At 34.0% G+C, this 16839-nt stretch overlaps 1 protein-coding gene and 2 non-coding genes across 4 annotated transcripts; 2 read left to right on the top strand and 1 right to left on the bottom strand.

Moving 5' to 3' along the window:
• The first annotated feature begins 3895 nt into the window (after nt 1-3895).
• On the top strand, nt 3896-3967 carry Trnap-agg. Its single transcript has one exon. It is a non-coding gene; the product is annotated as a tRNA-Pro (tRNA).
• A 974-nt stretch (nt 3968-4941) lies between these two features.
• Trnap-agg lies at nt 4942-5013 on the top strand. Its single transcript has one exon. It is a non-coding gene; the product is annotated as a tRNA-Pro (tRNA).
• Nucleotides 5014-12235: 7222 nt separating this feature from the next.
• LOC119633723 (zinc finger protein Noc) lies at nt 12236-16539 on the bottom strand. Of its 2 annotated transcripts, none has more exons than XM_038027421.1 (2): nt 16067-16149; nt 12236-14410 (listed from the first exon to the last, which is right to left on the bottom strand). In XM_038027421.1, the coding sequence occupies exon 2, from the start codon at nt 14362-14364 to the stop codon at nt 12772-12774; it is 1593 nt and encodes a 530-aa protein (XP_037883349.1). In that variant the 5' UTR covers nt 14365-14410; nt 16067-16149; the 3' UTR covers nt 12236-12771. The 2 variants fall into 2 exon arrangements, with proteins under 2 accessions (XP_037883349.1, XP_037883348.1); XM_038027420.1 differs by having other exon boundaries at nt 12238-14364; nt 16067-16539.
• Nucleotides 16540-16839: the final 300 nt, after the last annotated feature.

The following is a 16839-nucleotide window of genomic DNA, read 5'->3' as shown; positions in this document are numbered from 1 at the left end:
GCTCCCTATTTTTCTTTTCATTTAGTTTTATTACCATTCCTTTGAAACTTGAACGACTAAAGTGCGTGTGTGTCAGAAATTTTATTTATTTTTTTTTTTGTTTCAGCATTTTTCCGCTTCATTTGTGGGCCTCAAGTTGCTGTTGTTGTTGCTGCTGCTGCTCCTGCTGCTGCTGCTGTATGTTAATATTTATGGCTTCCTTCTGTCATTTTTATAATGCTTACTTTGACACTTTCTTTATATTGTATCTTCTGTTTGCTGCTGCTGTTGCTGTTGCTGCTGGTCTTGTTGTTGTCGTTGTTGTTTTTATTTTTGTGATCTGTATCTTACGTACATGTTAGTTCGTTTTGTTTTTAATGACAACTTAACAAACTGCTACAAAAGCAACAATAAATAGGTAAAGTAGTGTAAATTTTTTCTTTCATTTCCATATTTGTTTCCCTTTTCTTTCCTTCTTATTATACCTTGCTGCTCTATAACTACTCCAATCCATTCTGCGTTTGTTTTAGCTTTTCTTGTTTTACATTTTGTTTTTTTTTTTTTCTCTCTTCTTTTGTTTAAAATGACATTTGTAGGTGACATGCTGTCAGCACTCACATGGGAGACATTTATTTCGTGCAAAGTGATGTAAAAATGTGTTGGCAACTTCTTGAAGGTTGACGCCTTTCCACTACAATACGTACAGGATTTGAGTTGTTATAGAGTTTTTTTCTTTCTCCGTATTTTTGTTTTTTCTCTTTCTCATTCTGCCAACAATAAATGCTTCTCGTGTTGGGTGTCTTGTTATTTCTAGGAACTACGTTCAAGTATGTCTACATTTTCATTTTTGTTTGTGCGTGTGTGTATGTTATTGTTGCTTTCTTCGTTAAGTAAGTGGATAATAATTCAAGTACTTGATCTTTTGGATTTTGGATTAGTAGTAAGCGTAGTTCAAACAATCAACTACATATATAATAAGCAGGCGTGAAGAGAAGTTTTCTTTTAGAGCATTTTCACTTTTTCGATTTACTTTTTTTTCTCTTATAATAACTTAAACTCGTTAAATGACACTTTCAATGATTATTATTGATAGGTGGTAAGTGAAGTAGATATCAGAAGTTAGTGACAATGATGTGTTGTGGGCGTAAATCTATTAACGCACTTTAAAGAAAGACGGATTTCACTTAAACCTTTTAAGCTTTTACACTAGATACGTTGTGTGTGCCTATTTATTAGTTACTATGTTTTCTTATATTTATTTCAATCTATGTTGTTAAACGTAATTCATTGGATTTATTTTCAATTGTTCAATTACTTATTATTCGATATCGAATCTATTTCTGGATGATGCCTACGTTGACTTTTTATATAATAAAAGTTTTTATTAAAGAAAATAAGTAAAAACATTATAAATTGACAATGTCCACCATTAAATACGCTACATCACTCTACAGTTATCTATATACCGGCCTTTCAAAGTAAGGCCTTATATGGAAAGTGGTCGAAGGAGCGGTCCAATCTGAACCATTTTTAACAGCGTTCGTCTTCGTCGGACTAAAGCAAGTCAGTGTAGGATACTCCATGAGAAAATCTAAAAAACTGTGTCTTGTAGATTGAACACAAGAAAACAAGACGGATAGGCGGAAGGACAGACAGACTAACCTATATCGATGCAGAACCGTTAAAAAAAGGTAAATCTATCATGTCCTTCCGGATGTTGCGTACATTTGTATCAATTTAATATAGTTTTGCACCGACAGTGATGCGGTGTTAAATAATTATAACAGCGAAACCCTTTTCTAATGTGGAAGAGATGTTAAGCAAGTTTCAAAATCGGAGCTTAATTTGAGATTCATTTCATTTCTGTTAATTACTTTCGTACATGCAATATTGTCATCCAATTTGCCCTCCTATTTTTTCCAGCTATGAAACCGGAATTTTCGTATAGAAAACACGCATGTATTTTATGAAAATCATAAAAATTATTCGAATCGCCTTCCTGTGAAAGCGATTCAGTCTCGCCGTCGATATGGATGGTATGCCACGACTTACCTGCGGATTGTTGCGCCTGTGATTTTCAGGTCTCTACTAGGTACTCTATAAAGAGTGCCCGATTTTTAATTTATTACATTCTTAATAAAAACTGGAACTTAAATTTTGATCGAAAATTTATTCCTCAAAAGATATGTTAGATGAAGAGCATCAGAGGTTCGTGACAAAGCGAATATAATGCTTTTACTTTTATCAATTAGATATACTAAACGTGCATGTGTGTGCACGTTTTATGTCTTTTTAGAATGCCGACACATTAAATGTTCTATTTTTTTTATATATTTATACATTTTTTATATGTTTCGTTAATCAAACAGAAAAAATTTATGACATATTTTGTGTTATAAAAATATTTGAGAATAAAATTTAAATAAATTCTTTTTTGAAATTTTTACAAGAGAATTCGCTTGAAAAAAATAAATTTTTAATTTATTTATTGAAAAATTTCTCTTTAGCAATAAAATGTGTTTCTGTCTTATTTTGGTTTTCGCATTTTTAATTATTGCGAATTTGAATGATCGATTACTTTCTGACATATCGCTGATTATGCGAAACACATTTTACATTGAACTAACATTGCTTATATTTAATGACTTTGATTGATTGGCCTAGACTTGCCTAATGTATACGAAAAGTAAATAATAAAAAATGTAAGGCTGTTGAACTGAAAATGAATTCGAAATATAATTTCAAATATATATGTCAATCGTTATGAATAGCATGTAATTGAAAGCAAGAAAAAACCGAAAGACAGCTTGTTTGATTTGGAAAGAATTTTTTAACTCTAACCTATTATGGATTGATCAAAATATAACACATGACTCAATTAGGTCGGAGGATGTCATATAAACGTCGTGACTATTGAAGGATCCATACGAAATTTTGACATATCTCGCTTGATGGTTCATAATTAAAAATAATGCGCATTCGTCGCTACATTTATAAGTCATCCCACGAACATATTCAGCGATGTGGTAGTAATATGCTTGCAAAATAAGACAGACCAACATACGATACTTTATTAATATATCGCGTATTTGGATGTAAATTCTACCGGACATGGACATAATGGAGAATTGATTGCCTGCTTTTCTGTCAATTTCAATTTTTAGCTGGGGTATCTCAATAAACTATTTTATGTGACATTTCAAGGCCACAATCTTGAAGGACAGAGTAAAGATTCTTGACTCATGGCTTTTTGTAAGCAAGTTAATGAAATGATTTAGCTGATTCTGATATTCTGGACTACATTGAATTCTACTGCTCACTTAGCTTACAAACAGTTAAAGAAGAAATTCGTAAAATCGGTGATATGATATTTGAAGAGAAGTGAAGTGATCGTTGCAATGCATGAGCAAACTCGCCTCAAAGTGATAGCCATGAGTCAGAAAGATTGAAACGAATCTATGGGGTAGATTTGCACTGTTTGGTTTGCAAATACTTAGTCCTATCTATACGTGCTTACGTATGTACATATATATGTCTTAAAGCTGTTATCTTTTGTACAAGTATATAGTTCAGTGGAATTGCATAGCTCATGTCGTTTAATATTTTACTTATAAAAATGTGCTTATTGCCTAAAGTAAGCTTGCAAATAAACAAACAACTACATAAAAAAAGTAATCTACCGCTTGTTGTGTGGGTATATATATTCATAATTTTTGAGCTAATTATTTATTATATACACTCAGCTATAAGTTGTATATTTATTATGCACACGCGCGTGGTGATAAAACCGTACATTAAAGTCATTTTTTTTCTCTTTTCTTGCACAGTTCAAATTTTACTTTCACTTTTATTATAAGCAAGTCATTGTAAGAAATATTTAATCTAAAAACTCTTAATCTTATTAGCTTTCGTAAGAGGCTCGTTGGTCTAGGGGTATGATTTCCGCTTAGGGTGCGGGAGGTCCCGGGTTCAAATCCCGGACGAGCCCTCTTGCGTTCGGAAGCCGCCTTCCGACTGTTAGCATCTTTTTATTTATTTTTTTAGTTTTTTCGTAGGGCTTTTTAAGCTCAAATAAATATTTGATATCTGAACATAAACTAAAACTAAAAAACCATTTGGGAAATTTCTCGACCGCACCGACAATGCAGTGTTTTCTCTTATTGATTTCAATGCGTATAAGCTCGGATCTCCTATATTTATTTTTAGTAGTTGCTTGTGGAAGCACATCACCTGCAATCCTTCTTGCCCCAATGGTCTACGCGAAAGAGTTCACCTTGAACAAACAAGAAAGTAATATTCTGAAGCCGAGATACTTCTCTCCGGGGAATATAAGCAACCATGTCAATGGTAAGCATGTTATTAAACGGATCAGAAGTCCTTTAGCAACGACCTCTTAGAAAGTGTTCATCTGCGCCAAAGTATAGGTTTATATCTCAAAACTATAATACTCGGAATTTTCGGATCTTTACAGACATTCCAAACCATTTAAGCATTTTTGCACATTCTAGCAGACCAATTGTAGCATTATTGTACGGGTGCAATAACGCAACTGCTGATGTTGTATACAAGTCTGACAAGAACAAGTGCAAATTTTTTGATCGATAGCAATTTGAACAATCGCGCAGGCGTGGCTACATTGACTTTGCGACTCACGCTTACCAATAGGATCTCTATAGGATCTCTGATGCATACAGAATTTTGACTAATGTAACACGGCACACATATAAAAAACCTATGTATTTATAGGAGTTTATTAAACGCATTTTAAAACAAAAAAGAAAGCACTTTACTCAGTTGAGTAAATTCATATGTAAAGAAATTTGAAAAAAAAATACAAATATTTTTTTTATTATTATCATTATTGTAAATAATTTATTTATATTATAACTGAGTAATCATCGCAGATTCTTAATAAAGTGGAACTAAATCCAAAGCTTATTAATCTCGCCAGGTATATTAACCGGCTCGTTGGTCTAGGGGTATGATTTCCGCTTAGGGTGCGGGAGGTCCCGGGTTCAAATCCCGGACGAGCCCTGACATCCGTAAATGTGCTTCTTCTTTTTCTTAATCTGAATTTCTCTCTGTGCACCTTTTTAGTCTTATTATAAGCTTTGATTTTGTGAACATAAACGAAAGATGGATTTGAAAAATTTCAAGACCGCGCGGGCAAAATGTCAACGATGCAAAGTTTTATTATTTTGATTTGAATGCGTATATGCTCGGATCTTTGATACGAATGATTTACGTCAAAAGAAGATTTGCAATCCTTCAGTAGTGGGCGGGCGTGAAAAAGCATACCTATGAACAGGCAACAAACTAATATTCTGAAACCTGGATACCTACTCTCTCTAGTGACTGTAAGTAACGGTGTTTATTGAAAATGTTTTACTTGACTGGTGCGGAGATCTTCGGCCATTTCTTTAGCATTTCATCAGTTGCACAAGTTTTAGCAGTTGGTTTGCAGCGTAATTGTACGGATGATATGATGTAATTAGAGATATGAGAAAAATTACATTTTCTCCTCTCATTACACATCTTTTCAAGTGATAACACCATACATTATATCTATGGTCTCTATACTAAATAATTTTAATAATAATTACAGCTTTCCCATAAAATATGCAAAAAAAAAAAAATTCTTTTATTATATAAGAAATTTATTTAAATAAAGAAAGTTGTAAAAAAAAAAAACCCGCATATGCAGTAACGCAATTCGGAGCAACAATAAAAGCATTAATGGACGAACAAACCTTAACGAGAATACAATAAAATCGTATTAAATACCGAAAACAACGATTGAAGTTCATAGCGGGTATAACAACAAAAAAGGAAGAAAACGAAAAAATAAATAAATAAATGTTTAGCATGAAAGCTCATTGTATTGAGTAAACTATTCTGAAACTCATAAATAAATTAATTAATTGTGACAATTTTCAATTGACGTGATGTCTTGTGATTTGTAGCGAATTAAATAAACGAATAAAGCGAGAAACTTAAGCGGCGGAACCTTATAAGCAGTCAATGATTGTCATGTCAATTGCGCATAAGACGGGTACGTCTTATTGAATGGGAATTGTAATGGGATTGACAGATTTGTTAAATGTATTGTTGAAATGCTTTATACATACATACACTTGCATATATATATATACATATATATAAAAAAACCAAGTTAACTTTGTTGTAGTTTTATTGACGGCGGTATGTGGTAGCGGGTAGCAGTACCATCGTTGTATATATTTAATTTCAAACAGCTAGCAATGTGTGTCACATATCTTGATTTAGAGATTCAATTTGTTACTTCATCTTCAATTGAACAAGCAGTGTACTTAGTTGATTATTTCTCATGCAACACTCAATCAGAAATCACTTTGTGAATACCATCCAGCGATTTGTCTTTGAAGATTGATTTCGTCATCTGACGGTTTTTTATAATCGCCAAGTAAGACCTGGATATTCCATTTATTATAAGACCGGCAATGACGGCTACCCAAAATGGTATCGTATCCAGTCAGTGAGCCCTGAGAAGACCCGGACATGCATGCAGGCATCTACGCTGTAACTATTCAACACTAGGAAGAAGAATCTTATGAATGCATTGTAGGAATGAATTTTAATTTTAGAGTCGAATGTGGCTTAAAAATGCCACCTAAAGTACAACAGTTCAACAATATCATATGGAGAAATTAGAGAATATTTGCAATTATGTAGAAAATATAAACGTACATATTATGTAATCATGTAAGCATAAAATTTTTTGGTGATTTAAGCATTCGCTGAGTACTTGTCTCTATCGTCTGAAGCTGGTTTATGGTCTTTGAACAGGAAAAAATCTTGATGATATATAGAAATTTGTGCATTATATTATGGAGGGAACTCTACAAGTCATCGACCAATGTTATTGCCAACGCACCCAAACTTGAAATGTTGCCATAGTTTCAGGGAACCTCAACTAATTGTTTTTTATGACACATTTTGTTATCGAAAAATTAAGAAAACTTAACCATTTTTCGTAGGAAACCTATTAAAACAATAAAAAACACTACAGTGATGATTGTAAAGTGAATGTGGTTTTGAATCTAATGCATGCGTCCACACAAACTTAACATACCCTTGTACCGTAAGTGGTGTAGAGCATAAAAAGAAGGGACATTTTCAACATTAACTTTATCATCCACAATTACGCAGCTACGATCAAACTTGACGTTTAAAAATTTCAAAAACTAGAAAAAAAAAATTTAAATTTTACGAATTTCGTAATATTTTTTTCACTGTGAACGTTGTCCATCGACAAAAACGCCTGCAATAGTGAAAACTAGAAAGTTGAGAATTTCATTACATGTTCACCAATAGGTTGGATTAAATGCCTCTTGAGAGCAGAGAATGCAAATAATCCATTACCCAATAAGTTCGTAGGATCACATGCAAATGTAGCTACACTCATGTAATTGAAAGTATTTTCTTATAATTCAAATTTCGAAAAGTTATACTGTTTACGGCTGAGTTCTTCCAGTTAAAGACGCCTCACGAAAATGGATGCGGTGTTGCCATTTTTTAATACTCTTTAATTCTATATAACTTTTTTTAGTACTTGAAAATGTGCTCAATAACCTGGTCAAATATTATTATTCTATAATTTTTCCTTATATCCAAAAAAAAAATTCTTTTCAAGTTCTTACAGAGCTTGAGCATAAGATCAACTAACAACAAGCAAAAACATTATATATATTATATATTATATTATATATTATATAATATATGATGTTTTTGCAACAGACTAATTAAAATAGTGTGTATTTGAAAACCTATAAAAACACAAACGTATGTAGCACTAGGCAATTGAAAGCATTTGTTAGATGTCTGACTGGTGGAAAAATCTAAAACTATTTATTTACTTTACTTATTTTTATAAGAAAAAAAAAAGCAAACGTTATTTTTATTGATTGTTACAAATCGTTGCGAATACCTTTGCATACTTGTACGTTCATAGAGTTCGATTTGTATACGTATGTATATCGTACTACATACAGACAGCCATTATTAGTAATACTTAACACTGTTAACATGCTCAGCAAACAGCCAACAGTCACAAAGCAATGATTGCATTAAAGCAAAAAAAAAAAAAAAATTAAAAAAAAAAACTGTTAAAAAAAATCACGCAGCGAAATGAATTTAATAAATTTATTTTATTCATTATTTATTTTATAAGCATTGTAAATACCAATGTGTAAATAAATGTCTACATATTTAAATTTTTTTTTTTTTTTTTTTTTTTTTATTCCATCCGTTGTGTGATTATTTCATCACATCATAAATAATGAATTAAATAAAAATGTTTAAAATTGCGGCTATTATTGTTAATTGCATTGGAATTTTCAATGCATAATAAACGTAAACGATAGTAAAGGTTTTCGCTTGAAGCAGTTAGACAAGAGAGAATTAAGTTAGAAACTTGAATTTCATTTTTTATTGTTCCCTATTAGAGCGTTGTGTTGAAAGGAGGAAAGATCGCACTATGCACTACTGTAATATCGCAGATTTCATTATACACGCTAGCAAGACAGATATCCAGTAATATGCAAACATTAAGTATATACTAAGTGCCTATGCAAGGTATTTGCAATTATACTTTCATATAGTTGTAGGAGCAAATCATCGATAATTATACGGATTTTACAAAGTTCGCTGCTCTTGCATAAGCTTTTTCATGATTGAGATGAATGCACCTTGACAGGTATGAAAAGAGAAATATTTTAGTAAGCGGAACGATTCTTTCTAAGACAAGTGATCTTTTTTCATTAAAAAGCAACGTCTTTAATCAATCAACCAGGGGTTCAGAAAGATTTTTCCCTTCTCTTGATAACCACATAAGTAGCGTCACCACAACAGCTATAACTTACCAAGTGATTGCAAGAAGGTTCAGAAATTTTCACATATATCGTTTGAAGACTGGCATTATTCGGAGGGATAATCACGTAATTGATAGTTAGCTTTCATTTTGGTGTTCAGCTGTTTAGCGGACACAGCCGAAAACCTAAGCGAGACTTAAACTGTTCATACGTGATCACTCCCCAGCAAGCATGGGTTTGTTAATCGGGTTGTCATGTATGTACGCGACTAGAAAGTTATTGAGTGAGGGATAGATGACTTGGCGATAGATTTTAGGATCCTCGAACTTTTAAGATATTCCAGATTCCAGAGCTGAACCATTTAGATTTAAGTCACTCGCCCAGGTTAAGATAATTATCCAAAAAAAAACGCTTTCAGCTCTTGTTCTTGGGTTAAAGGCATTTCGATTTTGAAATGCTCTAAATAAATTGAAATTATTGTGGGATAATTAGCTTGAATTCATCTAAAATTTGATTCATTTTTTATTTACTTATTCGTTATTTATAGGGTTATGATCTAGGTTCTAGGTATGTTTACTCGTCACTCAAGAGAGAATTGAAGATAAAAATTCTTCCGCTAATTTAATTTAACGTTTTATAAACCACTACAGAGTTTATTTATAATTTATAGAAATGTTTGATTAGTAAGAGATAAGGCTTGTTTGACTATTCACTTAATTCTTGAAGTTAATCTGACAAGAAACAAAAGGCCGAATATAATGTTCGGTTGTCTTGAGACTATGCGAATGATGTAGAAGAAAAGAGTGACAAGATTTTTAAAACACACAATGCTTAGCCCCATAGGGCTAATTTTCTTTTGTATTCATTGTATCTAATTTTTTTGTGTATTTAATATTCATTCTATATTTATAGGACATGTGTTGATAACATGTTCAATATAGTGCCGAATCATTTGAAATTGATCGATGGAATGGCAGCTAACATCACAAGCACATCAAAGTTTCAAGTAAAACATTACTTGACAAAGGAAGGGTGATGGGTTATCAATTTCATGCTCGCGTGAATGGAACAGATGAAATAAAAAAGTTCTAATCGCTTTGTGGCAAATTTTTAGGTACTCACTCCTTTGAAGAGGGCTTATAAAAACTTTTTATGCGTTTATATCTTGTAGATATATACATCAGAGGTTTTGCATAAAACAATTTTTAAATCCCTGGTGAGGAAGAAGAAGAGCGGGCGGCAAGGAATGAAAGCCTTTGTGTACGCTCTACTTAAGGGAAAAAAACGTACCAAACATATATAAATATAAATTCATATATATATCCGGTCACCTGAAAGCATCGCTTTACGAGGACGGCAACTCCCAATAATACTAAGAAATTCCCGCTCAAGCAGCCTATGATAACCGTATTCTCACTTTGACGCGATATAAATGGTGTAAAGGAGGACGGATACAGGACGGTTGTTTACGCTGTAGGCCTATGGCGTTGATTGCTGCTCTCGCCATCTCAAACACCATCTCTTTACAGTGAATTGAATGCTATTTGCATTCTCATGCTCCAACCATTGCCGATTCTTCCCTACATTGACTGCAACAAAGAAGTGGTTCTATACGATGGTAGACAGCGCCCCGTTTTGTTTGCGTTGAAATCGTGTGACTCTATATTCCCGCACCCATACAAATGTTTGATGATGTCTTCATTAGGTGTACCGTTCATAACGCAGCATGCATTTTGAATGTTGATGTTTCCTGATCTTTCATTGAATGATAACGAGTGACACAATGGAGCCACCTGTCAAACAAAACAATAAGGCTATCCGTGCCGCACAGAAGATCGTTAATGAACAATACATAAATAGAAAATTGGTTCAAAGTAAACTCATCGATTACAACTGTTATTTATGTTTTTGAAGTTTAAAGCAATCAGTTTAAATGCAAACGAAATTTATCACTATTTACCCAATCATTAGCGTGAGTTTTTTTACAAATTACGTCGCGAGTTTGTGCTCATTGTTACGCTTGACGCTTGAAAATTTCGTGTGTTTGGGGAAGCGATGAAAATCAAAGCCATTAGATTAAATATTTATATAGTCCAACGGTAATTGGATGCGTTGCTTCTTCAATGTGGTTATTGGGAAAACCGTTTCCACCGTTGACATCGATTTCTATCCATGCTTTTCATCTATTACTCTTTTGAATGCAAACGATTAAGAAAATCCGCTTTTCATGCCATAACTTCCTTCTGAGGATCTTCAATACTTCGGCCGCTGCGGGGCCAAGAGCCCGCGCTCACATTCTTCTGCGGCTTATTCTCTTAAGTCAGCATGATAGTGGTAAGCCTATCTCACTCCGTGGAAGTTACAAATCGACATGAGAAGTAACCTTCATCTCTGTAAAACTGACAAGCGTTTCTTGCTTCCGAACTGAATTTAACGAGGCCCGATGAAAATTCCTCTTATTACTTTGTTGTAAGTCTCATAAATTGATCCAATCAGCTACATTTATCACAACCCAAAAAGGAAAAAGAAGGAAAAGTCCGATATAATCAATCATTTCTGGAGGCATTTCTGTCCACTTTTGAACATCATGATAAAGCAAGCAACGTAACACATATTTTTAGAAATAAGCTACGAACAAGTATGGCCTACCGCACTAAGATTTGAACCCGCGAGCCCTAGATTTAACTCTCTTTAAAATGATATTAAGTCACAGCATGGTTTTAGAAGTTTTAACAAATTTTGAAACAACAAATTTTTGCGTGGAATTTTTGATGTGTTTAAATGAATGGAGAAAAGTTGAAAAGACAGAATTAATTTTGGATCTATGAACGCCATTCATACGCTGGCTTTGGAACAAATTAAAGCCTCTTGGCAACCACTTTAGCACTTTGTGGGTTTACTGATACGTACATCTGCGTTGTGCAAGCCTTTATAGCGGCAACGCTAAGCCCATTTCGTTAGATAGCCGTTGTAGGACGCAGTTTCTCGTTGCCCGTATTAGATAGAAAATGAAAAGTAAAAATACGAATTGTTTTTATTTTTATTGGTTTATTAATTAATTTGCCATTTTTTTATTTTATTTTACTGAAAAATTGTTCATAAATTGTATTTTTTTTTTACTTATTACAAAGTTTTTATTTAATTTTTCTTTTATTCTCTTACGGTATCTGAAAAACATCGAGTGTTGTCGTGTAAGTTTAGCAAAAACAGGAAAATATCCAATAATTATTTACACATAAACTATTATTATGTTTTAGTTAGTTATCGTAGAAACGCTTAAAACAATTCAAATAAAATAATAAAAAGTTGTATGAAATCAACCACATGAGGTTACAAAATTCAATATTAAAGTAATTTTTCAAAACAATTTTTAAACATTTTTCGCTTATATTATTAAAAAAAAAAAAAAAAGCCAAACAAAATAAACAAAAATTAAGAAAAAAAAAAAAAATAAGGAAAGAAAAACGAAAACATGGAAGTATTTGTGATCTTTAGTTATTTCTCTATTAACTTGAAAGAAATGTTGTTGAATACTTTGGCTGCTTTTCTTTAAATCGATAAAAGAAAGAAAAAAAATGATTGTATTTTTCTCAGTGTATTTTATTAATTTTATTTTAAATTGTAATCCTAATGCTTCTTCTTCTTTATTATTATTATTATTATGAACTAACAAAACTAGCGCTCTTCTACATTTTAGTATCACAGTGAGAATTGATCATTACCGTCGGTTGGAGATCATCACATGGATGCGGCTACCATTTTACGGCTTTCAACTTCTATTTTTTGTTGTTGTTATTGGTGTATTTTCTTATTTAAAACACTTTTCCATTTCTGTGTATTATTCATGCACTTTTATGTCTTCAATTTTTTGGTATTTTATTCATGAGTTTATATTTCATCACTTTTATGCCGGCCCTTGAGGCCGTTAGACATGCTTAGGATTTTACTGATGCACAGCTGCTGACCCGATACGCTGGCCATACATGGCGTAAGGTGAATAATAAGGTCCAAGCGCTGCAGCAGCGGCGGCGGCAGCTGGATTGAAACCTCCTGGCGTAGCGAATGGCGAGGGCCCAGCTGCAGCCAAAGCGCTAGGTGGTTTGGCGTAAGGATGGTAACGTGCAGCAGCAGCTGCGGCTGCCGCTGCCGACATAGGGCTAAGCGGTGGAGTAGGATAAGCGCCTCGTAGAGTTGACGGTGTAAATAGAGTGCCAAGCAAAGACTGAGCTTGCGATTGCGCCAAAGCAGCGGCAGCAGCAGCAGGATCTGACAAATTCCCGGTATGAGTGCGCAGATGTGTGAAAAGCTCATCAGACGTTTGGAAACGTTTTCCACAATAGGCATCACCTACGACCCAACTGCAGACATAAGGAGCGGAACGCGCCGCAGCAGCACTGGCCGCCGCAGCGGCAGCAGCTTGTGAGTATGGATGGCCCGGCGGCAAACCAGCTCCGCCAGCACCCATCATGGCGGCCAGACCGTACTTTTGATGTTCACATTGCGTGCAGCCTGCCGGGCAAGGGGCACCAACCAGCATTTGATGATTGTGCGCTGAGTACGGACATCCCGGACAATAGGGATCTTTGCAAACAGGTATAATAGCCTCACCGCCAGCTGGTGTCTTAATACGTTGATAGGTTATATAGGGATTTGGTTGAGCACCTCCGCCTGGACCATTAGGATTACCTGAATAAGCTCCATTAGCGGCGGCTGCAGCAAGCATAGCGGCATGATGATGCGAAAATCCTCCGGCTGCAAATGGTGGACGAAAGGCTGGATTGGCGTGTTGCTCCATACCGGGAGGACAGCATAAAGCGGATAAAGGATTTAAACCGTAGGGTGCGCCTGCCGCCTTATAAGCAGCAGCTGCTGCAGCCGCAGCCGCCGCCATGCTACTCATCTCTTTAGGGTGTTGAGCCGAACCGTTGGCATTGTTTAAAACTTCCATACCAGAACGCACTATAGGACTAGCTCCGCGTTGTGATGAGCCCGATGGTGACACTGTTTTGCGATTATTATCTTGATGTGTTGAACTTAAATCTTGAGATTTGCCTAAATTCATATCGGGGCTATCTGCATCCGTTTTATTACGCGATGGCACTCTTGTATTGATATCCCCCGAATGTGAAGAAGCCTTTGAGCTCGGGCGTTGTTGTTGTTGCTGCTGTTGTTGCTGCTGTTGCAATAATTGTTGATCGTCAACTGTTGTATTATTTACCGCTGATATCGACAACTGTGCTGCCGATTTGAAGGTATTTTGATTTTGTTGACTTAAAACGTTAGTTTCGTAAGGCTTAAATGCCAACTTGACTTCTGTGGTCGTCGGTGTAGTAGACTTGGGAGATTTAGCTTGTGTCGGCGATTTGGCTGAACCTGCTTCTGAGCCAACACTTGATGACGTGGATGAAGCCGATGAAGTCGAGCCAGACTTCTTTGATTTATCTATTGACAATAAAGGTTTAACGGCCGACGAATCAGCACCGATTTGTGAGCACGTCTGAGCCAATAAGGCGAGAGGACTTTTCTTAGCGTCCATCTGTAAATATATGGAGACAGTGGAATATATGAAGAAATTAGTATAACTGAAAAAGGAAGAAAAGGAGGAAAGAGAAAAGTTTTAATTCTTAGTTTAAAAAAAGAGATTCAATTTAATAGGTTTCTGTAATTATGATGGGGATTAACTTTCGATCGCTAACGCGCTACGCAATACGATAGATTCCTAAAGAAGCCTTTACAACCAGACGTAAGACAACCAGTAAAAGTTTCATCAGCAGATTTTTTATACGAAAAATAATGCCAGACCCATGCGATTTGATTGGATTCGAATAAAGGAAGTTTTCTATAAGAAATACTTCAGAGTTTGAGCTAAATGAAAGCGTTTGGACATTTTATGCCTCTATGGTTGCTATGGTCCAAACATATTGCCACTATAAAAATGTAATAATATGAAATTTTTCTCTTATAAGGATCATACAGATGGATTCTATGTTCGTGGAAAGTTTTAACAAACAAAAGAGTCCCAAGAGTATTACAAGGAGCTCTTCCCTACATCGTATATATAGTTTAGCTGAATATTTTAGATCGTGTACTTCAGAGCCGAATATCATAAACAAGTCAGTTTGACTTTAACTGTGTTCCGAAAATCGTTAGTTAGTTAATGATAGATTTTACATAAGAATTTTGGACCTGACTTATATCAAATATATATGATGCAGTTTTGCCTAACTCTACAACTACGTAACAAATGCTTTATTAAATCCTTTCATCGATTTATATGCTTTTCCTAAGAATATCATTCAATCTTCACTTAATTTAAGATGATGGAGTAATTGGCATTTAATAGACTTAAGGGAAATGGAAATAGACAACAGGAGGAAATGTATGAATAACTAAGTAATTGCATATTTCGTTTTTTCTAAAACAATGTGTAGCAATATTCTACTCTTCCTGCATATGAATATAACGTTTTGTCCTATTACTTACTAATTCTTTCCAAATTACTTTTTAAGGCTACTTTTAATATATATTTTTTAACGTAAATCTCTTCACAATTCCCATTTTTTATGTGTAATATGCTTACAGAACAAATTACTTGAATTATTTTAGCGTTAAAATTGGGTAAATGCGTAACATATTATTATTGGTTAGACTTCTCAAATGAAGCAAATTATCCGTCGGATATTAATACATGAGTGCTGTTCTCTCCCCCATCGCTAATGATTCAAACTACTGTTAAGAAATTGTTCGTGTTTCGAGCAAACATTCTCTTAAAAAACTTTTTCTGAAAGGATGAAGCGATTTTTACGCATTCTTGTACACAGTCTACGAGCAGTTCTCGTTAATTGTTATAGTTGCCACCAAAGTTTAAGATCAATGCATGAAATCATGTACGTGCCGTTTATTGGTTCGAAACATTTGCCTAACTTACGTAGGTAAGTCAATATTTTGTTAACGATAATAAAATTTTTTGTAAAATTCTATTTTGAATTCTAAAGCTTTTTGATTTTATTACTTAGCCTTGTTTGATTTATATTTGTATGAGCTATGTTCATATAACGCCTTTCTAATTAATTTATTACGCTTGCTTAATTTTATACTTTTAGTACTTAATTTATTGTGCATATTTTTTATTGTTTCAGTTTTATTATCTTAGGCAAAAGTAATAAATTTTCCTCCATTCTTTTCTTCATACTTCCGCGAAATAATAATAATAAAATTGTTAAACACATTATACTAACCGTTGCAGGCATTGGTGCTAAATAATCCGGTTGTAAATATTGATTAGTGCCGATGGTAACAACACCACCGCCACCTTCTAAAACCACCATTATGATGTTATTTTATATATTGGACTGGGTGGTAGGCAAATTTTACTAAAAACTTCAATATGCCAAGAAGTTAACAGCTACTAATCCACAACGAGTTAATGGCTAAAGGTAATCCACAAATATATGTAATGAGCGCAAAAACACCAATAAAACTACTCTATTTTTATGAATGATGTTATGTTTTTTCGTTTTTTTCTTTTTTAAATAAATAAATTTTTGTCCATAAATCTTTTTATGGTTTGTTGGCAAAGTAATCCGCAGGAAAATTTATTGCCAGAAAATTTGTGTAGGCTTAGTCTTAATAATCCAAAAATTTATGTTTTTTTATTTGCCACAAAACACTTTTTATGGTTTTTCAACAATTTGCTTGAAATATATTCATTTATTTATTTATTTTTTTTTTTCTTAGTCAAGTTTATTTTGTTTTTTTTTAGTTGAATTTTATATTTGTGCTTTCACCTTTATTTCTTCTCTTCACTTCAAATTTTCTTCCGAATAACGACTGAACCGCTCTAAATCTGAATCTCAACTAAATTCAGTAAACTTAAATGTGCAGCAAAACGATACGCTTATTCTCAAAGCGGCGGAGAATATTCATAATTTTCATTGCTGCTCTACTGTATTCCTACTCATTTAAATAAAAATGAGAGAGAAGAGATCAAAACGTATTCTCTCTCTCCGAG

The sequence above is a fragment of the Glossina fuscipes genome, unplaced genomic scaffold (assembly GCF_014805625.2).
Source record: "Glossina fuscipes isolate IAEA_lab_2018 unplaced genomic scaffold, Yale_Gfus_2 2, whole genome shotgun sequence".
Lineage (NCBI taxonomy): Eukaryota > Metazoa > Arthropoda > Insecta > Diptera > Glossinidae > Glossina > Glossina fuscipes.
The sequence above is the reverse complement of the archived record's forward strand: the minus strand, read 5'-3'. Positions and strand labels throughout refer to the sequence as shown.